Here is a 22837-nt window from a genome sequence, read left to right on the forward strand (position 1 = left end):
AACTCACTTGATTTTTGCACCATTTCATAGTAAGCATATTGGGAGCGGAGGAAAAGAAGACAATGAAGAAGAAAAATCTAAGGTCTAAAACTTTACCAAGAACAGCTCAAGACCTATGGCCTTAAACACCTTGGTCAAATTCATGCTTTCTTCTCTAGCAATTGCCTCTCTTTCTACCAAATCACACTATGCGATTATTCTATGAAATCATTCAGTGCAATCATTCTGTGGCACCATGGGAGTAAGGGAAGCCAAGCACCAGAGAACATGGCAACTGAAGAGCACAGGCAGACGCAATGCTACAACAGCCACGCACGGTTTCTGGAAGAACTCAGAGAATAGAAGGAGAGAAGCTTCATACACCAGGCTTACAGCAACATATGTTATATATGTCATTACAGTTCATTCTCTCAGTACTGGCAAAGGTTTTTTATTTTACTGATGTTATCATATGGAAACACTCCTGTAATTTAAGGCAGGGGAAGTACTGTTTATACAATCTGAAAGAAGTAAGGCTGTTCGCAGATGCAGGTAAAAAATTTCCCTGTGATGGTGAAAATCTTCTATATGTAGGTAAATCTCCTATTAGCTGACATTCACAAGTATCTTAAGCGATCTAGATAAGGAAGTGGTAATTACTACCTGTGCTTTTCAATGGGACAGCCTAACGAACACATTTCCAAACAAAGTAATTTGCTAATGAAAAGAGATGTTTAAATACCAAATATCAGCAAATACTGGAAACTGGCAGGGAAAAGACAGGAAGCTGTTGGTAGTACAGGTTAAAGCCAGAATCCAGTCAAATGTAGAGTTACTACAGTCAGATCATTGTGATTTGGGTTAACATCCATCTGAATTCTCTGTTCTTGATACTTTTCCTTAAACTGCTTCATGGGCAAAAGCCAAGGTCATTTTTGGAGTATGAATATACTGCCATGCTTAATTCTGTTTCCCAATTATTACTATATATATATTTTTTTTAAGATTTTATTTATTTATTTGACAGACAGAGATCACAAGTAGGCAGAGAGGCAGGCAGAGAGAGAGAGAGAGGAGGAGGAAGCAGGCTCCCTGTTGAGCAGAGAGCCCAATATAGGGCTCGATCCCAGGACCCTGGGATCATGACCCGAGCTGAAGGCAGAGACTTTAACCCACTGAGCCACCCAGGCGCCCACCCAATTATTACTATATTTTTAATGAAGTCCATATTCTTCTCTTTTTCACAGTGGTCTTGCTTTTTACGTTAAAAAAAATCAAATCTTACATTTGATTAATCTGTCATTCAAGCATCCAATTCTTAATTTCACCTCTGGTCATGATCTCAGGGTCGTGGGATCAAGACCCACATCAGGCTCTGCACTGAGCAGAGGATTAGACATGTTATTTACTTACTGAGCATGGAGCCTGCTTAAGACTGTCTGTCTGGGGCACCTGGGTGGCTCAGTGGGTTAAGCTTCTGCCTTCGGGTCAGGTTGTGTTCTCAGTGTCCTGGGATCGAGTCCCTCATCAGGCTCTCTGCTGGCAGGGAGTCTGCTTCCTCCTCTCTCTCTCTCTCTCTGCCTAACTCTGCCTATTTGTGATCTCTCTCTGTCGAATAAATAAATAAAATCTTTAAAGGAAAAAAAAATACCGTCTGTCTGTATGTCTTTCTCTCTCTCCTCCCCTCTACATCCCCCTCACCTGTTCATACGTTATTACTCTAAAAATTAAAAAAAAAAAAATCTTGTAACTATAGCTGAAAATTCTTTTGTAGTCTGCCATCAAAAACTCTCCCTTCTTCTCCAGAGGTTAACACCATTCTAAAGTAAGCATGTGTTAGTGCCATTCACCTCTTTTTATTTTTATTAAATATTTTCATAACCAAAATCAATATAATATATACTTTGTGTCTTTAAAATATGTTCCAGTTCTCATTTTAATAATCCTCAAAAATTAAGAATTGTTGGGGCCCCTGGGTGCTTAGCCAGTTAAGCATCCAAATCTTGATTTTGACTCATGTTTTGATTTCAGGGTTGTGAGACTGAACCCTGTGTTAGGCTCTGTGCTCAGCAGGAGTCTGCTTAAGCTTCTCCCCATCTCCCTCTGTCTTTGCCCCTAACCCCTCTGGTGTGCACACACACTGTCTCTCTCTCTCTCTAAAGAAATGTTAAGTAGAGAAGTCTAACCCCTAATTTTTGAAGGATTAGACATGTTCTTCACTTGCTGGAATCTTCTAGTCTTAAAGTATGTGCATTTTTTAAAAAGGTATTGTCTTGCTTTTTTCATGTAATTTCTTGAAACACAAAGTCATCTTGCATTTCACTACCCTAAGACTTGTTAATGACATTTTTACACAGTGCACAGGTGTTTTAAGACTTTGGAACATAGCATTTTTATGTCTGTAGCACAGCAGAGCACCAGAGGAACTCAAGCCAAAATCATGGCACCGTGGTAATAAAGCAATTAAGATAGCCCAGGAAAAGAAAATTTTGACCATTAACCTTAAATGTCAATTAGCACTACTACTTTCTTAGGACAACTCAAAAATTTCATTTCAATCATCACTAACCTAAACAAGCATACTTTTTAAATGGGCTTTCAGTTAAGATAAAAAATTAAGATAAAAAAATACTTGATAAAAATACCATACAGGAAATACATTTATTATATACCTACTGTGCTTCAATCCACAAGAGAATTAGAGACATAATCATAGCTACATAAGCAGATGACAAAGGAATAATACATAAATTCTTTGAACTAAATAAACAAGCTAATAATCTTTTCTTTGGGGGGGGATAAGGGACAAAGGGTAGAGAAGATAATCCCAATATTAAATAGTAAGTTCTAGGCAGTTCCCCTGATAAACAGTAAGGGCTCTAAAAGTTCCTTTTTCAGTGTGTTGTTTGGAACTCAAGACTGATTTTTCTCCCAGAAACACCATTACACATAAAAGTTAGCTTCCTGGCGGATCCAGAGGAGACTGTTAAACCCATGAATGGCAGAAGCGGTGGTCATGGTCATCCCCTCAGCCTTCTCAGCGGCCAGGACTGTGAATGGTGTGAACTCCAGAAGCTCCAGACTGTCGTGGGTAGAGCAGGGAAAGCACAGGAGGAAACAGGTGGAGGGCCAGGCAACAAAGCTGGGTGGACCCAGCAGAACATTGACCTTTGTGGGCTATCTGGGATTCACGCACGGCTTAGCTAATCAATGCCCCCAGTTATAATCCCAACCATAACCCATTCTCTATCCCTTCCTCTGTGGGGCTCCACAGACACCCCAGGCTGCACTTGAGGTATCTGGGGGAACAATGCCCAAGACACAGAAGTCCTAGAGTGAGGTCTCTGAATAGACTGAGCCTCACTTTCCCTGTATGGTTTTAAATCGATATCCCTAAAGGCTCTCAAAAATCTTCAATACTATTCCCAAAATAGATTATTACAGAAATGAAAAGATTTTTCCTCCCCATTTTTAACCAGTTAAAGTATACAGCTATGTGGAGAAAACTTTGTAGGTGTGAATAAACACAGTTCAATAAGAACACATATTAAAAACTTCCAAAGTTTCACTGGAAGAAATTGATGAAAATTCAAATAAAAGAGATGTATCAAATAAATAGAAATCCCAAGATGGAAATGTATTTGTTATAATGTGAACAATTCACATGAAATTAAAACCCAACTTTTGAAAAGATATGTTAGCACAAAAATAAAAAGATTCTAAAAATTTCTTTAAAAAAAATAATAGGCATGGATAGCAAAAAAAAACACACAGATAAGAATACAAATAAAAGCATATTATAAAACAACAAGCATTAAAATTGTGTGATACTGGTACAAAAGCAGAAAAACAGAGCACTGGAACAAAGTGGAAAGCCAAGAAATAGACATGATGCTATGTCTCAGCATTCATTTCTGATAAAGTAAGTTTCTTGAAAAGAGAGGTCAATATAGGATAGGGTAAAGTTCTAATAAATGATACGCCAATATGGAAAAAAACTAAATTAGGTCAACCCCAGATGGAGTAAACAATTAAATCTATCAAAATGAATTCCAAAGTTCTACCCATACCTTAACAATGATACTGAAAACCAATACAAGTCCCTCGTAACAACACAGAGTGATCATAATAAGGTCAACCTTCTCTGCATGCAGAGATCTTTACTGGACAAGGGGACACGTCTCTCACCTCCCCTGCTGCCTAGAGAATGGCAGCAGGACCTCCACCTGAGGTCCTAAGAGGGAACGAACAGGTGGTCTGGTCTATGTATTCACAAGCAGACATGACCACTGAAAAGTCCTATATACTGACCTCCTGTCTACCACTCAATTACAGTCACTTTCTGGGCTCTTACCATGACTATTACTCTGCTGTCTGGCAAGAACCAGCTACTCCCATCCCATACTGACAGAGTCCTTGTCTGGGTTGCAAAAATGCAGGAAAAAAAAATGCTTTGGTAACTGTCATTGGGCACTCACTGTGTCCCTGGTTTGGGCTACTCACCCGGTACTGCTGAACTCTGACATTCCTGGCCAGCTCCAAGGCACTTAAATGTTTCCCAAGTTCAGCTTACCCTAAGACTAAAACATAATAAGAGTACAAGAACAGGTGGAGATCAGTGGATGTGTGGATGAGTCGGTGGTGGGTGCATGGGTGGTGTTTTTGGTTTTTTTTTAGAATGTCTTCAATGGATTCTATACTCCTCCTAAAAAACGTGATCATCCTAGTCCAAGTTACATGCCCTTCATTTCTGAGATAACTCCTTGCAACTAATTCTGCCCATGACTTTGCTAGCACCAATGAACTATATGCTTTCCATCTGTCCAGTTTCCTCCATCTGCCCAATTTCTATGTCACAGCAGATACATTATGGTACATAACCATGAAAAACTGTTATTATAGAGATTATGTATAATATACCAAGAAAGGGCTCAAGATATGTCAACTTCTTTCTTTCCTTCCTTCTTACATGATTCAGTATAAAAGCCATTAGGCAGGGTTGAGCAAAGTAGGCATGAGCAAGGAAATGGGAGGAAAGAGTGAGGACACTGTTGCCCCAGCATGGGATATCACAGCCTGAGCAGAAAGAAGAGGGTCCCTGAATGAGGAGGGGACAGAAGTGACAGAACACTGGTTACATAATGGAAGTCAGGTTCATCACTAGCAGGAACGAGAGCTACAAATAGGAAAAAGGAAAAAACTAGAAAGAATGCATTGGGTTGGAATTAGAGGTACTGGAATGAACGCCTGGTCAGCCGTAATAGGTACTGAAATACTGAAATTGATAGACATAAATATAGTTGTATGTGTTATACAGACACACAGAGACCCACACTTCCCCTAACTCTGTTGGCCAACAGAACCTGGGAACAGGAACACTACAACAGCCAGGAGCACACCAAGTGCCTAGATCTTAGTTTCTAAATCCCACTCTCCACTGAAATGAACCAAGGCTCCTTGGAAAACTGGCTGATTCCAGGAAAGCATGAAGATAAGCCTGGAATATCCTACTGTGTCAGAAAGTCAGGAAGGGCTCACAGATGATTGGGACAAGCCATAGGGACACAGAAGTGAGCTTGGAGGGATTCCCATTCATCAAATCTGGGACAATTTGGGTATCAAAATAAATAATGATGGAACTAGACCAAAACCTACCAAGCAATATAGCAAGCCATGTGACCCTGTTGATTTAAATAAATAAATGGCAAGAAGAGAAAGCTCTTTTTTACAGTAAAAATCCAACTAATAAATATAGAAGGAAGAAAAATTACCAATTGGCAACCATCTGAAAAACCACCAACAACCCTCAAAATCCGTGGATTCTAAAACCAGTGGGTGAAAGTATGATAAAGAATGGAATGTTTATGATGTCGATATCCTTCCCAATATCTTTCTTAATAAAAAGAAGGTCCTAAAGGAGAGCTTCACAGTGAAGAAGACTGGCAAGCTCCATTTTAATCAAATGACCAAAGTGAGTAACTACTCAGTAACAATGTGAGAAAAACAGGGCATCACTTCTCTGATATTCCTGTCAAGAATGCACAGTATTAAGTGTCACCTTGAGGAAGCATTGGACAGATGCCACGTTAATGCAAAGGGACATTTTACAACATATTTCACCTGCCAAAGTCCTACAAGTCAGAGAAAAGCAAAGGGACTCTTCTAGACTGAAAGAGACAAGAAAGGTGTGGCAATCAAATACAACATATGATGCCAGACTGAATCCTGGACCCACATCGGACATTGCTGGACAAAGGACGACAACTCAAAGGGTGTCTAAGAATCAGATGGCAGGAGTATACCGGGGTTATTTTCTTAATTTGGATGTTTATATTGTAATTACAAAGGAGAATGCTATTGTTTAAGGGAAATGAAAACAAAAGTATTCAGGGATGGCAGGGCACGGTGTTAGCAATCAACTTTCAAATGCTTTTGAAATTAAAAAGTTCCTTGTACCACACCTGCAGATTTTCTATAAAACTGAAATTAATTTCAAAAGAACAAAAAAAGACATGATACCAGATCCTGTATGTATGTTATAATTACAGCTATTCACAAAAGAATATAAATAGGGTAATAAATAAAGTTATTAACATCAGGCACAGTGTTAAGGTTTTTGCATTTAAAGGTGCTTTTTTAACTTAAAAAAAAATCCTTTCAAGTCATATTTCTGTAACAGTGGTAACTTTTAAGACAACTATGTACATGTTTAATTCAATAAGATAATTGGAATTAGAAAGAAGTCCCCCAGCAAAACAGGAAACAGCATAATGAAGCAAACAGTTTTCATCTTTTTTATAACTGATCAGCAATTAATTCCAAGATGCACAAGTGCCCCCATTACGTAGCCAACTCATTCTAGAGCAATGACATATGCACAGAACTCTGAAAACCAAAAAACCAGATACCTTGATTTAGGTGTGTGGCCTCCATGATCTGAACACCATTTACGGAGCACTGAGACCCGCTCAGGGGTATCAGAGTCACCGTTCCCCCAACATTTTCAAAGATGCAGTGCTCACTCTCCAAGTCGAGGCCATGAAGAACTAAGTTGGAAAGACATAAAAGAAAGAGGATGTTTTTTTTGTCATCTAGTGCAATGACTCCCAACCTTTATGTATTTCTCCATAATTGAATACTCTTCCCCTTTCATGTAAATATTGTGAAATGAACATTTATGTTTGGTGAGAAAAGTGTATTTCAAGAGTTCATGGCATCAACTGACAGAACTGAAGGTATCCTCAAAGGACCTGGACATCACCTGTGTAAGGAAGTAAGTTCTCACATGCTAATTTATCTCCTCTTCAGAGAGAAAAGAGTTGAGTAATTTGTCTTCTTGAAAATCACTGTGTCACTCAGATGTTGAATAAATTTTCCCCACCAGCCACCCAAAGGTCACAGTAAGACAGAAACAACAAAAGAACCCTGTGGGTCAAGGACTTGTTATAACTTGCACACTTACAGACACTGCACTCCAGGAGCAGAAACCAAAGGTGACCTTGGCCTGGCATGGATTTTGGCAGGCCTAAGGAAACCTCCAAGCTGTGCTGGGATGCACACTGCCACAGCCTGTGCCAAATCTGAGAGCACGTGACCTCCACTGACCTCTCAGAGCATGAGGCTACTAACGTGTACCTAATCTAGTAGGACTATCCTGAGTTATTCTCGCTTGCTGAGTGACCAGACACGGATATGAATGCCTGTTCAAATAAACCTACACGATTTTAGGCACAGCTCTTGGCCAGCTTCTTAGAAGCACAAATCCAGTAGCTCCCACTGCTCCCCACAGAGCTGTACTACTGAACTTTTCTGTGCACAGAAAACATGTTTTCTTATCGCTCATCATCATTTACAGCAACCCCAAAGGTCAAACACACGACTTAACGATCAGAAGAAGAGGCTTGACACCTAGTTCTACTCAAGAACAGCTGAAGCCGAGGTCTTCTGGGACCTGGTTTTGCAGCAAACAGTTCAGCATGTAGAACTACGCTAGCTTTGGCTTGATGAATAGCTTACACTTGGCAGGAGAGCAAGTCGAATGCCAGCAATTCTAGAAACAGCTGAGAGGACAGAATTCTTCCCCTGCCAATGCCCACCTTCACACACACACACACACACACACACACACACACACACACCACCCACCACCACTGCAGTGGTCCCTAAGTTATGCTTTCAAAGCCTACAAGACCTCACTCTGCTCCAGGGTTGAATCAGGAGTCATCTGCGTGCCTCAGCAAAGACTTTCAGGAAACCCACAAGTCACACCTCCATACATGTGCACGTGTGTATTCCTACTCCCCATCACCACTATACAGTTAAGTGTCTACATCCTTCACATGAAGGCATCTGATACCTTTTGGTATCTGTGTTTGATACCAAAAACAGATACCTTTATCTCATCTTCAGAGAGAAGATGATACCTTTCTTCTTTTCTCTGAAAAGAAAGAAAGCTTTCTGTGTTTGTTGGCATATTTCCATCACTATCCCACCACAATTTAAATTACTCTTTGAAGCTGTGACAGAATACAGAATATATATGGGGGGGGGGATGTGTAGTTCTACTTAATTCATTAAATTAATTGTTCTGTGTCACTTGTTTGAATTGAGTTCAAAATTACAGAAATGCACATACTGATCAATACTGTATTTGAGAAAGAGGTTTTTTTTTTTCCCTAATGACTTTAATGTCATTCAAAAGAAAATTCTTCATTAAATGCTTTTTAAAAATCACTGGGAAGAGGAAATTATAAAGATTCTTACCAATATCTTGTTCTGTTGAAGCATCTTCTCTACCAACATATGTCTGTCCTTCCTAGGAAGAAAAGTCAAGTAAAATTTATTAGGAAGAACATGAGGAGTGGTCTGTTTCTCTACTTTTCACTTAAACCCAAGCAAGCTGGTGGCCAACAGGCTGAGCAGTGTCCTGGGCCGGCCACAGCCTCCAATGCATTGACGGTTCACTAAGGCTCCGTGGCCATACCCCACACTGTCCAGGAAAGGGCCACACAGCTCCTGAGGCTTAAGGCACAGTCATGGGTTGGCTCCTACCCTGAGGCTTAAGGAAAAATCATAGGTTGGCACGTATCAATAATCTGTCCATGCTGGTAATCCCATTGATGGTGTTCCTAATCCTTTCTGGCAACTGCCCCCCTGCACCGCGGGCCAGGGGTCGTTCATGGCTACAAAGCACAAATGTAATACTGTTCTCATCTTAAGTCATGGATCAGAGAAAGGATATTAAGTCAAGGTTACAGAGGTAACTGCTGATACTAACATGGTTAATTCTGTTCTCTTATACAAACAGCCTGTTTGGGACCAGGCCCAATAATGTAGGCAGGAGACACGCTTTACAATTAACCCAAGGGACCAGAAAACGACATGTAGCGGTTGCAAATTTCCTTCCTTGGTCTGTCTCCCTTTTTGTTCCTTACCTTCCTCTCACTGATTCTACAAAGTGGAAGGCAAAGTGAATGGATCTTCATTTAGCTTTAGAACTCCATAAACATGGGAACTTCTAATTCCACGGAACACCAGTGAACTAATGAAAATTCCCAAAGGGAATTTCTCTAATGTAATAGCTGTGTTCACACCCCTAGAGTATTAAATAAACCTTGCTAGTGTCTGAAGAGGAAACTGAACACGAAATTGTATGTCGCACTTAAGCAGTTTCTACCTTCAAGTGATATAAGATGATTCCAGTACTCAGAAGGTCATCATCAATGCCAATCAAATGGGGCAGTTCAGAATCCAGAACAACTCCAATCCCTTCTTTCCTAAGGGCTAGAGTCTGTTCCTGAAGTTAGGAGGGAAAGAAAAGGAAAAGGTTACTCAGAGGAAAGAGAACTTCTTATTAGGTGTTCTTTGGGTGTTAAAATGAACACTTTTATTTCTCATCAAAAAAGCTGCAAGAAAAATGGAAAACCTTCGTGTTGGAATCCTGGCATATGGCAGGTAAAGTGAACTTGAAACACATAAAAACCCAACATAAAATGAAGTAAACTTATGGCCTGATGAGTATGATCTCTTCAAAGCCAAGCTCAAACCTTACCTTCCTTAGGAAAGGTCCTAGGACAATTGCACTACAAAGTAATCGTTCTGCCTCTTCAGAATCTTTATTTCATTTAATGTCTAGAGATCTCCTGATTTGCTGACTCTTCTCACCAGTCACTATGGCCAAACTGTGAATGTTCCCCAGAGCAACTCTCTCCTGTGCATTAGTGACCCCTATACCAGAAGTACCCCCGTCTCTGTCTCCTGCAGCAAGTTCCACTACCTAACAGGTCATTCCCACCCACATACCAAGGTGCTACAGATCTCCTGCCACCAACCCCCACCCCAACCAACCCCCTTGGTCCTGCATGTCCAGTTACCACCAATTTTTCTGTGCCTCTTTGGAAGAAATCACCTTCAAACATTTTCCTACGCTAGTGGGTTCTCCAATTCCTCCCCTCCTGCTCTCTCTGGAACCCACTCCATGCAGGCTTTCATCCTTGGGACTAGAGTACCCACCATCACTCTCGTGATGACCACATCCTCTCTCTGGACTTCACCTGCAAACCATATGCTAATGACTCAAATCTAAACCTCTAGACAGTCCTCTCCCTTGAACCCACACTCATGCCTACATACGCTCACTTACCTCACGTATTCTGTGGGGATACTAAACAGGCAGCTGAAAGCGAATACGTTGAAAAACCAACTCTTGACTTCCCCAGCCTCCCAAATCGACACGCCATACCATTTCAGTGAATGCCAACCTGCCTTCTAATTGTTCAGACCCAAAACCATGATTACACTTTGCTCCTTTCTCAAATTCCTACATGCTTAGTGTTGACACTCCCTTTAGAATATGCCCCCAATCCGACAACATCAAACCACCTGTACTAAGTTCCTCTTGAGCCCCAACCACCATCGTCTTTCACCAGGAAACCCACAATAATCGAGGCTACCACCAAAGACGCCCCCCTGTGCACGTGCTCTACTCAGCAGCCAGAGGGATGTGAAGGCAGGCTGCACCTCTGCTCAAATCCTTTCTGTGGCCTTCCATTTCACAGAGATGAAAGCCCAAGTCCTTATAAGCCTCTACAAAGCTCTACATGACCTCCTACCCTGCTGACCTCCTGTTCTCATCTCCCTCTCTTGCCCACTCCTGTGTAGGAGTCAGAAAGCTCCCCGCTATTGCTCAAACTTGCCAGCCTATCTGCCCCTCAGGGCTCTAGGCATCGTTCCTTCTGCTTCTGTGGCTGCTGATTCTTCTGTCACTGTCTCTTCATTCTCTTCCCCTCGAGCCGGGTTTCCAGACCTTGGCACTACTGACATTTTAGATAAGCTGATTCTATATTATGCAAGGATGTCTTATGCACTGCAGCAGGCTTAGCGGCATCTCTGGCCTCCACCTGTTAGCTAGGATGCAATGGGAAGTTACGCAAATAAGACGGCGGAAAGCTACCAGAAGAAAAGAAGAGAGGGAGGGAAAAAATTAGGAAGGACTGTGTTTTGTTTTGCAGAACCAAGAGTTCTAGCCATGGAGACGCCCGCTAAGTGTTTGACCTGACAGTCCCTTGCCAGGAGGGTCCTGCCTGATAGCCCCTTCCATATGCCAGTTTGGGTCAGATTGGAGTTAGGACCTCTTGAGCTGTATAGAAACCCCCGAGTTGTCCTAAAGTTACCTTTAGCTCACTAATGCTGGGATCTCCTCCTATAGGTGGAGTTTTCCACCACTGCTGAACATGAGATGTACGTACTTGCATGCTGACACGCCAGGCATGCACAACTGAACGAAATGCAAGCTCCCTGCCTCTGTCCCCTAATACACTGAACAAAAGCTTCCTGTACTAACCCCATGGGGAGACAGTGTTTTGAGCACTCTCTCCAGGTCTCTTACTGAGAACACATAATACAAGTTCTTTGCTTTCAACACTCCCCCGGGTTGTGTTCAATTTGGTACACCCCAAACGGCATACCCACTAGACACCAGTAACACTCTACCTCTTGCCCCAAGTTGTGACAACCAAAGAGTCTCCAGATACTGGCAAATGTACCCTGGGGAACAAAATCAGCCCTAGTTGAGAAGAATGATCAAACACATACACACACACACACACACACACACACTCAAACTTGGCCCTCAACTCAAAAGTCACCTTCCCCATCACCCATACAAAATAGTAATCATAAACTCCTTTATCTGATTCATTTCCCTCCTTAGCAATTACCACTATATGACATTATATATAAGCTTATTACTTTGTCCAAATTAGAATATAACCCGGTCTCTAATTTCATGTCTGACATAGTAACTGCTGAATATTTGTCAAATGAATGAAAGGATGAGCAGATACTTGAAGTTTAGAGAAATGAAGGAAGGAGGGTTAATAGCACTGGTCAGGCAAGGGACCTTGGGCCTTTGTCTTAACATCAGGCCCATCTACCTGTACCAAGACAAAAGAGCTATAAAATCAGGCTTCTAGACAAGCTGAGATAAATTCCAAAGACTGAAGGTGAAAATTCCAGCCATGAAGTTGGGCTATGCTGAGTTTAGACTGAGTCAGATCCCACAGCACATTATGCTCTGGGATTTTAGGTATGAGATGACCAATAGGGAAGCAAGTTCCAAGCTACTAACCAGGCTCCAAGTAGAGACACTCGTAGCAAATCTCTTCGCAACCCCAACCCCTGTAATGGACACAGTGACCAGGGCACAGCTCTAGATCCCCAATGTGAGAACTGCCTGAGACATAATTAAGTATGCCTCATATTCCTAGAATGAATCAATATACTCTGTGTCATTTAAATATTAAAACAATGTTATCTTCTAGGTGAAGGACTCAGAACTTCACAACCTTGCAGACAAGGGAGCTCTTAAGACATTGAGGGGATGGGCACTAAAGAGAAGTCCCTCCAGGTCTTCATCTCTGCAGACATTTGTGTCTCAAACACACACTGCAGAGCTGCAGTCATGCAAGAGGGTGACAGAATGAAATGCCAAAAAAATTTAAAAAATAAAAATCACCACTTGAAATAAAGCAATTCAATTTAACAACCATTAAATAGATATGCAGAGAAAATGACCAATGCATAACTTAGATTCAAGAAAAGGAAATGAAGCGTGTCATTGTTCTTCAATTACTCCTCTTATCAGCCGGGCTCCTATTTCCGGGCTCAGAATCTCAGGCTTCCAGGTCGGAGACTTCAGTAAACCTGATTTAGTATACCAAGGCCCTCGCAAATCTTAGCTAAACGAGTACTGGAAATAAACCAGCCTCTACTCCTACCTCTCAGGTCTTGGGAGAACTTGTACTTTTTCTCTGCCTGTAGAATTCAAGCAGAAGTGCAAAGTATGTGTTTTTTGTTTTTGTTTTTGTTTTTAAGATATATGTTAGAGTGGAGAATTTAATAACACAGTTCCATTTCATAAAATAGTGTCCTCACTGGAAGGTCTGGTGGCTCTGAACTGTGACAGCACTGCATGCATGGTAGGTAGCCACCTGCCAAACAATGTTCCAGGCCTCTAGGTCCATGTGAAAAGGACAGTGACTGTTCTCATAAGTCCAGAGCCATATGTATTTTTTTTCTGCATAAAAGTGGACAATAACCCAAGAAAAAGCCAACGTTTTAAGTTCTAATAGCTCCCACTCAAACTAGAAAAATTGTTTTGGACTACATCCCAGTTTAGTTTCATATTCTTTTTTTTTTTAACCACTGAAAAACACTTTTTTTTTCCTTCCTTGAAATAAGTCTCACAGACTTTGAAAATCATTTGAAATTCATAACTTTGGAGCCACTAGGTCAAAAGCATTACTTGTCCCCCTATGCTCTCCCCCACATACACACCCAGCATGTTCTCACATACACTTCCATATGCTGAGTGGGTAAAACCTGAATTAAGAGAAAGTTTTCCAGGATTGGGAGTGGGGGCAGATGAATTTATGATTAATGCTGCACTAAAGCTCTATGACATTCAAGCTGCATTCACTACACGATATTATAAAAGTGTCACCTCATAAAACTAAAAACGAGGGTTTAAATCATTGCTCAAGTGAAAAAGTAATTTCAGACAAAAATATCTATCACGTATAAAATATTTATTAAGTGGCATCTACTGTTATACATAATTTATGAAACACCTCTTTGATAAGATGGAATATTTAACATTGCAGAATCGGCCATCCCACCCCCAATGCTAGGTTCACTGGGTCCCAAAGAAAGTGGTAACATATATATATTTATATTATATTATATTATATATTATATCTGCACATATTTTGTATTGAAACAAAGCTTTTGGCAATCAATATCTGTATAAAAAGGAAACTATAGCCTGACTAAAAGTGTCAAAACACAGCATCAGCTTATTTTAAACATTGAGTTTGTGACATTTGTAAATAATATGTTCAATATGTTTTTCTTCGGTTTCTGAACCTGAAACATGTGTCCAGTGCTGTGACGCTCACTGTATCACTTCTGGCACATTCCAGTGGTTCAGGTGAGTTGCAGGCAGGGCTGCCCAGATTCCAGGGGGGAAGCCCACACAAGGGCTTGGCGCACTGGGAGCGCCCCACATAACCACCATACTTGCTTATCAGATGGAGCAGAGATTCTACGCCTCTTAATCACAACCATATCCTCAGTATCTAGCACTTTCTAACACAAGGCAGCAGCTTTCCTGAATACATGAATAACTGAAAAACAACACAAAAACTTATCAACAACAAAAACCAATTTTTCCCTTTTGAGAAGCCTACCTGAGAGCTGGATCCTACTTGGGAAACTGGGAAAACGGGGAACCCATTTGCCCCACTGAAATGAAGAACTCCCCAAGAGCAGAAACTGTGTTTCCTCATACTGATTGTGTTATGTGAGGTGAACCCAGCTGCACGGGGCAAACAGCAGTCACTCAGTAAGTGCTTATTATCTGGCATGGAGAGGTACTGGGGAGGCAGTGATTTTTTTTTTTTTTTGATAAGTCAAAAATTACATGTCAGAATCTTTTTGTGGAAAGGTAGTCTATGGTGAATTACATGTTTCACTAACTAGTGGAATTCTGCAGAGTTGACACACATATAAAGTGTATTTAATTTCTGCCAACTTGACTACAACATGTAGCAGAAGATGAGAGGGAATGGCATGGTCCCCCTAGAGCACATGCCCACTGTGGGTATGAAAAGGAGGGAGGAAGTCAGGCAAACAGGAAAACTAATAAAAAATAAAATGATCTTCTAGCAAAGCTACTTTTTCATTTAGGAAAACTGCATGCAATTTTATATAAATTTAATAAAAAGAAAAGAAACTGAAGTATTTGTTGAATTTCAACCAAATGTGCCTTCACTACAAGAGATATTTCCTAAAATATCCTTCTAAGTTAAAATGTCATAAAGTATATTTAGAGGTTCATGAGCATGGCGTGTATATATTCATCATATGTGTTTTGATTTTAAGCACTGTTAGTCAAGTCTGTACATGTTTGGAAATACCTGCCTCCTGCCCTCACACCTGAATGACGTCTTAGCTGTTGTCAGTCTGGGCCACAGTTGTGTCATACTTCTTTTCTCTCAGAATGCTGAACAAATGTCTCCACTATTTTCAGAAACTGAACACTGCTCTAAGAAAATAGAAGGTTAGACTGACTTTGAGTCCATGGCAGACAATCTGGTTTTCTGCCCAGGGGATCTGAAGAACTTTTCCTTTATCTCTGAAATTCAATAGCTTAATGAGGATAGATCTCAGTATTGAACCTTCTGTACTCCAAATTTTCTTGGAATCTGATACTAATTTGCAGACCCAGTTCTTTTTTTTATTTTTTCATTTCAGGAAAATTGCCTTGTTTTCTACTGCATTTTGTTTCATTTGCTGACTGCTTATTTCAGGGATGCCAATTATCCTTATATTACACTGTCTTTGTCTTCTTTATCTTTTAGCTTCTCAGTACTTAATATCTTGATTATTTCATTTGGGTTCACTGAGATTATTAAGCCTTTATTCTTTCAGTAATTTGATTTCAATGGCATCTGTTCTTTCCCTTGGTATTTCCAATTTTATTTATTAGTCCTGTACCGATGTTGTTTTGGACCTCAAAATCTTTCTCTAGGTCTGCAATCTCCCTTCTCCCGCTCATCTCATTCTGCTTTTTATCATCATCATTTCTGTTTATTGACTTCACATTTCTCACTAACTTGTTCCACAGAATGAAACAATTGTAAAGAATGCCATTCTACCCCTTGAGGTATGTTTTCATCTATATCTGGACCTTTGTCCTTTGCATGCTATATTCCATTTTTTCCTTTTTGTTGTCTGTCCATCTTTCTACCTATCCCTCACTGCAATCATGTTTTTATAATTACCCTACTTTTTTCTCACAACTTGTGTATGCTTAAGTATCCAGAAAATCTGTATGCTCTAACACATGAATGGGAAACTCCTTGACTCTCATCCCACCATACCTGTGATCTTGTCAGGTTCGAAAACGAAGTCGTCTGCATTCTATCCACTTTTCTCTAGCCAGATGTAATGACAGACAGCCAAATCTCAACCAAAGCACCCTAAAGGCTCTGTTTGAATGCCAGAGCTCTGCCTTTTTTTCAACAAAGGTCATGAAATAGCCTCTACTGAGTTCTTTCCTCCTGCTCGAGAAGAGGGCCCACTCCTACAGGGAAGACTGCTCTCAGACTCACTGTTTCACCAGGTCTTCACTTACAAAGAGAATCAGTTCTTCTCTTCACACCTTCCCAGTTGCCACCATCAGCCACTTCTGTGGTCCCTCAAAAGGAGAGGAAAATCAGTTGCTATGTCCCCAGGTTAGAGGGTTTCAGGGAGGGTTTCCTGAGCATCTCATGTACAGGCTTAGGAACACACTCTATTACAACCTTCCCTTTTCCTTGGCAGCCAGCTCAGGACTTTGTCATCTGCTTCCTATTAGGAGTCACAGCAGTATTTCTGCAACAGCATGGGATGCTTGCTTTGCTTTTTATGATTTCCGCCTATCTTTGAAACTGTGATGTCATCTTCAAACGCCTCTTTAAAGACTAGGATTTCAGCAGGCTATAAAAAGGAAGAAAATAGGGGTACCCAGGTTTGGAGGACTTCTTGAGTAAGGACATGGGAGCAGAAAACATGCGTATCTATACAAGGGACCCCTGGAAATCCAGTTTAACAGCTAAGCCTGGGGGAAAAAAATGGACTGGAAAGCCAGGCAGATGGGTCATTATTTGATTCAGAAACTGGGAAGCCATGGAGAATTTTGAAAACAGGAACTGGTTGATACTTCAGAAGATGAATCTGTTAAGGATGTAGGAAGAGAGGGAAAAAGGGGAAGTGGGATTAGAAAGGAAGGGACAACTTGGTTGACATTGTAGGGACAGATGCACTCCATGACAATCAGTTTAGATGGACTAAATCAGTTTAGATGGACTAAACAGTTAAGACATCTTTCTCAACCCTTTCACATATTCTCTTAATGAGAAATAAGGAAACTGGAGAGTTTGCAAGAGCTGCAAAAATCTGATAAATATCCCTAAGATTTTTATTGCCAGAAAAAAAAAATCCTGACATTTACTAGTAAGACTTTGCAGACAGCTCAGCAAGTGGATATTGGTGACTTGAGTTAAAAATCACTCACCAATTTGACTGGCAAGTGTTTGCAAGTAATTTACATGTTGCTGGTATAATGTAAAAATGATAAAGTCATTAGCAACACAAATTAATTAGCTCTGAAATCCTCAAAGTACACCACAAGCTGACATTCACCAGAAGCTACTCTTTCTTATACATTCTTCCACACATAGAAAGAAATCTGTCCATCTAACAGAGAAAGGGAGCAGTTGCCAAGATTACCAGGAAATCAATGAAGTTATACTGGTCAACTGCCTCAACTATCATCCTGTCTTCCTTTACGCTCTGTTCATGCAACCTGAGTAAGCTCTGATGAAAAGGGGGAAGAATCTTCACATTCCTCTGGTAAATAATTTTTTACTTTTTCTGTGTTCCCAAACAGCATATGAGAGAAAAGTGGATAAAAATATATCTGCTGGTTAATAGCATGTTCTATGATCCTACAAAGCTATTGGTAGGTAACATGTAATCCTTCTTATGAGAGCTCTACTAATTATACTCTTTGAACTAAAATCTGATTTACACACACACATGTGTGTGTGCATGGGGGGAAAAAATAGTCTGTAGAAGTTAATGAAGGACTGGAAATCTACTATAACTGAAAAGGTCTGGCAGATACCACAGACTACAATCAAGTCAGCACTGGCAATCAGCCTTAATCAGAACGAAGTTCCCAGAAGGATGAGGTTCAGGTGGGAAGGCAGAATTAGGAATCTATGGCTTGAAAAGGAAAGAAAGAATCAAGTGGGTCAGGCTAGGAGCCACCGTTGGTCCTTCTCTTTGCCTCAAATCTCCTAATTAGACCATCACTGGTCCATCAACTCTACCTGCACAAAAAAAGTCTGAATCATCCACAATTTTCCATCTCCACTGCTACTACTGATCTGGTCTGACAGACACCATATCCCGCCTGGAGTCTCTGACGTCCTCCAATTGGTCCTTCTGTTTCCTCTCTTGCCACCCTACAATCTATTCTGCATATTACAGCCAGATCCACCTTTTCAAAACTTCAAGAAGTCGGGAATAAAACCCTACAACAGTTTCCCAAGAATTTAAAATAAAATAACCCACATATCTCACTTCATCTGGTCCCTATGCACCTGTCCAACCATATCCCCCTCCACTCTGCACTTGACGAACAATGCTCCAACCATAATGGCCTCCTCATTCCCACTGCAGGGCCCCTGCACCTGCTGTTCTTTCTGCCTGGAAGTTCTCCCCTGACATCTTTATGTCTTGCTCCCCTCCTTCAATCAGCTCTTATCACACATGCTGCCTGCTGTCTCAGAAGCAAGACATCAGTGAGTCAGGTGGAGAAGGTCCCCACTCAGATAAAGCTTATGCCCTCTCAACTGCATTCCCTTACTTCCAGGTCCATACTATATCACTCCACCTGGCTTACTATTTTCAGAGCACTCAAGTCCCCCCAAATTACATTTCTGGTGCATCTACCCTTCCAGAAATCAACAGTGGATCTAGGATATTAAGTCATCCCCAAAGAAAGAGAGATCAGAAGGGGGTCCATGAGAGCCAAACTACTTAACAGTATCATGATCTCTGATCTTGGGGCTGAGACAGTCTCTGACTAGTCCTTTTTTTTTTTTAATGCTCCTTGCTAGGAAAAAGGAGTTCTCAAACATCAAAAGAATACTTAAAATGGCCAGAATTTAAAAATATATATATATATATACTCAACATTTTGAAAAACAATGTTAAGTATGTTAAGCCTTTGGTTTTCTCACATAATCCTCATTAAATTGTCTTTAAAATTCAATGAATTAATATATAAAAATATGCAAAAAAAATGGCCAAAATAAGTCAAGCTTATAAAGGAGTCTTGCTTAAATGTAAAGGTCTGATTCTAAAAGACTATCATCATAATTCAAGAAGTGTGCAACACATGTCTACCAAACATGACGACGTTGAGAGCAGACTGGCCTCTATTACATCATGAAAGTTAAGGTAGGAATGAGAAGCTTTGCTTCCTACAGGACTTTGAAACAATCCACATTAAAGTACCTGTAGTCAAAAGAAACACATTTAGAACAGATGATGAACAGTCCCAGACTCACCAGGGCAGAAACAGGAAGAGCAGAATCTGGCCACGACCTACACAATGGTGCTAACAAACCTAAACTTTCTGGCATTACTGGCAGTCAGCCCCTAACAGTAAATACAATTAATATTGTTCTTTTAATGAACAGAAACTCTTGGGGCAGTTCAATTTCCACTACACTTTGCACTACAGAAAACATTTTTTATTTAAACGCCAAACAGCTAACTCTTGGCAGGCAGTTCAGAGACGATGCTGTGTCGATCTTTCTGAGGAAACAGTCCTCTGCTGGCTGAGCAAATCACCCAGATGTTGGTATTTAAATTATGCAAAATGCATAATACCAATTAAAGAAATTACATGTGAAAATATGCAAGAGCAAATTTCCCCACATTAATATTTAACTAGACTTTTTAAGTAGAGCAGGATCTTGTGATCTCAAGTACTTTAGTATATTTGACCTAAATGGAAGCCCAAAATACTTAGGAGGGTTCACTAGAAGGTTCTACAAGGGCATTTCCTATAACATGAACTCGAACACAGGTTAGAAAGCTAAATGAAAGGGTCGCATTAAATGGGATGTTGTAACCTAGAAAGCTTCACCGTGACATCTGCCTTAAGTTTTGGTCTTGGAGAGCTGGCGTACTCTTGTTTCTTATCAACAGGAAATATCACGCTCATACCCACCTCCCAGCCTTTGCTTCGGAATGTCTGCTTGGGAGAACCCTGAAGTCTTTTCCTCTATCTGACTCTTAACCCATCTCTCCCCTCACCCTGGGAAACACTTACAGCCTACTCAGGTCCGCAGTGAACCCTTCCCCTGCAATGACTACAGTTAACTAGCCTAATCACGTAGATCTCTGTCAAATACACACTAGTGATGTTAAGATCTGCATTTCGTTACTAGACCAAGAAATCACCCAAGGAGTTTTTTAAAAGCACCATGCCTGTGCCCTGTAGTGGTCCCTTTAGATGAGCATCTCAGATGCAGGCCCAGGCATGGGTATTTTTTAAGCTCCCAGGTATTTCATATCCAGGATTGTGCCATAATTTTCTATATTCCCCCATATGACTGACACCTCTGCTCTGGTTGCACGTTGAGGATTTATCAAGTGCTACCATTTATTGACCCTCACCCTCCAGCTGGCTGCTTCTGCAACTCATTCAACTAATATTTAATGAACTGCTAGTTGCCAGGTACTAGTCTCTGCTGGGGATAAATGAGTGAGTAAAACAGATACCCTTTTAGATGTTATCTATACCTCTATTTTGCTGTCTCTAGATCTGGATCTCTATCAGTGTTATAATGTAAAGATATATCTACTATAGAAACATATAATAGCTATATCTATGTATCAATCTATCTTTAAGCAGACTTATCTATCTGTACTTATCAGTATTACAGATAGTAGCAATACCATTAACATCTATACCTTTGCTACCCTCCACTATCTTAAATAATTAGCATTATCCAAAAAAGGCAAACAAAAACCATGAAATTCACAACTAGCATGTCTGTTTAACCCCAAAATTTCAAGGTCTTGGTACATGGACAGAGTTATTCTGGGTAATATTTATTCCAAAAAAATTCATTGCCCATGAGGAATTTACATAGACTTTCAGAGCTGTAGCAAAATTAACTCCACTGGCCCAGCTGGACACTGACAGGCTTGAGGGTTTAGTCCTGTATTGCGTTTGCTTTCTCCAGAGTTCCACTTAGTAACTCAGCTCAGCAGGCAGGTAAATGACACACAGTGCCACAGAAAACTAACGGGCCTCTCTACCAACATCGTGAGTAACAGAGCTTGCTTTCTTCCTTTGGGCAATGTATGGTAGTCCCCTCTGCATCTGTAGGGGATGTATTCCAAGACCCCTGTGGATGCCTGGAACTGCAGATGGTACCAAACCCTATGTATACTATGTTTTTCCCTATATACCTGTAACTGTGATATAATTTAATTTATGAAATAGGCATGGTAAGAGTTAACAACAGTAATAAAATAATAATTATAACAACATGCTGTAGTAAAAGTTATAAGAATGTGGGCTTTCTCAAAATATCTTACTGTACTGCATTCACCCTTCTCGTGATGATGTGAGATGATAAAATGCCCGTGTGATGAGATGTGGTGAGGCGAATGACGCAGGCGCTGTGATGTTAGGTTTGGCTGCTACTGACCTTCCAATGGTACATCAGAAGAAGGATGCCCTACTTCTGGATCATGGTTGATGGTGAGTAATAGAAACTGTGAAAAATGAAAGTGCAGATAACGGGGACTACTGTAATGAATTAATTTGACACCATTTCTTCAAGGGAGCCTGTATACCAGATCCACTTCACAAAGGCAAAAGCTAGGTTACATGGTGATTCCTGCCTGGCCCAGCACAGAGTTATCCTGCAGACGAGTAGTCGTCTGGAAAGGTCCCGAACCACGAAGGAAAACCCACCAATGTCACAGAGGAAAGGCACATTCAGAGCTACCTGTCTGAACTTCAGAACACCTCTGTGAAGCAGCTGCTACTACCAAGCCCCACCAGGTTGTTCAGAGATTAAAAACAAAAACAAAAAATAAACAAACAAACAAACTGAATCCTGAGATCGTTTGCTGAAACCATAGCTAAACTCAGAACAGAGGTTCTCCAAAATGCAGGCTGTGTACCTCTTCACACAGTCCTCCAGAGCCTGCACAGAAAACCTCGTGCCTTCCCATGTCTTAAACCTGAACTTGTGACTGTCCACTTCTGCAGTACTGATCATTTAAGTAATCTCAGTTATGTCTTCCAAGTCTATGGCAAATGAACAAAAAAGAAAAAGATGCCTCCCATCTCAACAGGCTCAGAGGTATATATATAATGGCCATGTTTAAAACAAAATGAAGCTTTAATTCACAACACAAGAACTTAAACCTAGTCTCAGATGATTTAATATGGAAAAGCATGTGGCATATATGAGAAAAAATATAACTCTATCACAGTGTGATTCATGCTAATGGTAATTAGGAAAAAAAAAGTCCACTAGATTACATGGAAAATGACCTCGATTTCTGTTTAAAATATGCGTGTCTCTTTATATACAGGACTCATGTGTGTCTATGTGTGTCTGTTAGTCATCTTGGGCTGCTGTAACAAAATACCAAAGACTGAGTAGCTTAAACTTCAGAAATTTATTTCTCACTGTTCAAAAGGCTGAAAAGT

General features: G+C 40.6%; 1 protein-coding gene across 7 annotated transcripts in view; it reads right to left on the reverse strand.

Annotated features, from left to right (window-relative positions):
* Positions 1-22837, reverse strand: part of KIF16B (kinesin family member 16B) — a 285684-nt gene that overhangs the window by 137688 nt on the left and 125159 nt on the right. For all 7 annotated transcript variants that reach the window (XR_006606297.1, XM_013057083.2, XM_004754198.3 and 4 more), the window contains exons 13-15: positions 9656-9775; positions 8743-8794; positions 6888-7025 (exon numbers count right to left, since the gene is read on the reverse strand). Coding sequence is in view for 6 of the 7 variants with exons in the window: in XM_013057083.2 (XP_012912537.1) it covers positions 6888-7025; positions 8743-8794; positions 9656-9775 (310 nt within the window). In the remaining variant the exon portion in view is untranslated. The remainder of the gene's footprint in view (positions 1-6887; positions 7026-8742; positions 8795-9655; positions 9776-22837) is intronic.

Source organism: Mustela putorius, unplaced genomic scaffold (assembly GCF_011764305.1).
Source record: "Mustela putorius furo isolate JIRA1106 unplaced genomic scaffold, ASM1176430v1.1 tig00000253_pilon_pilon_pilon, whole genome shotgun sequence".
NCBI lineage: Eukaryota > Metazoa > Chordata > Mammalia > Carnivora > Mustelidae > Mustela > Mustela putorius.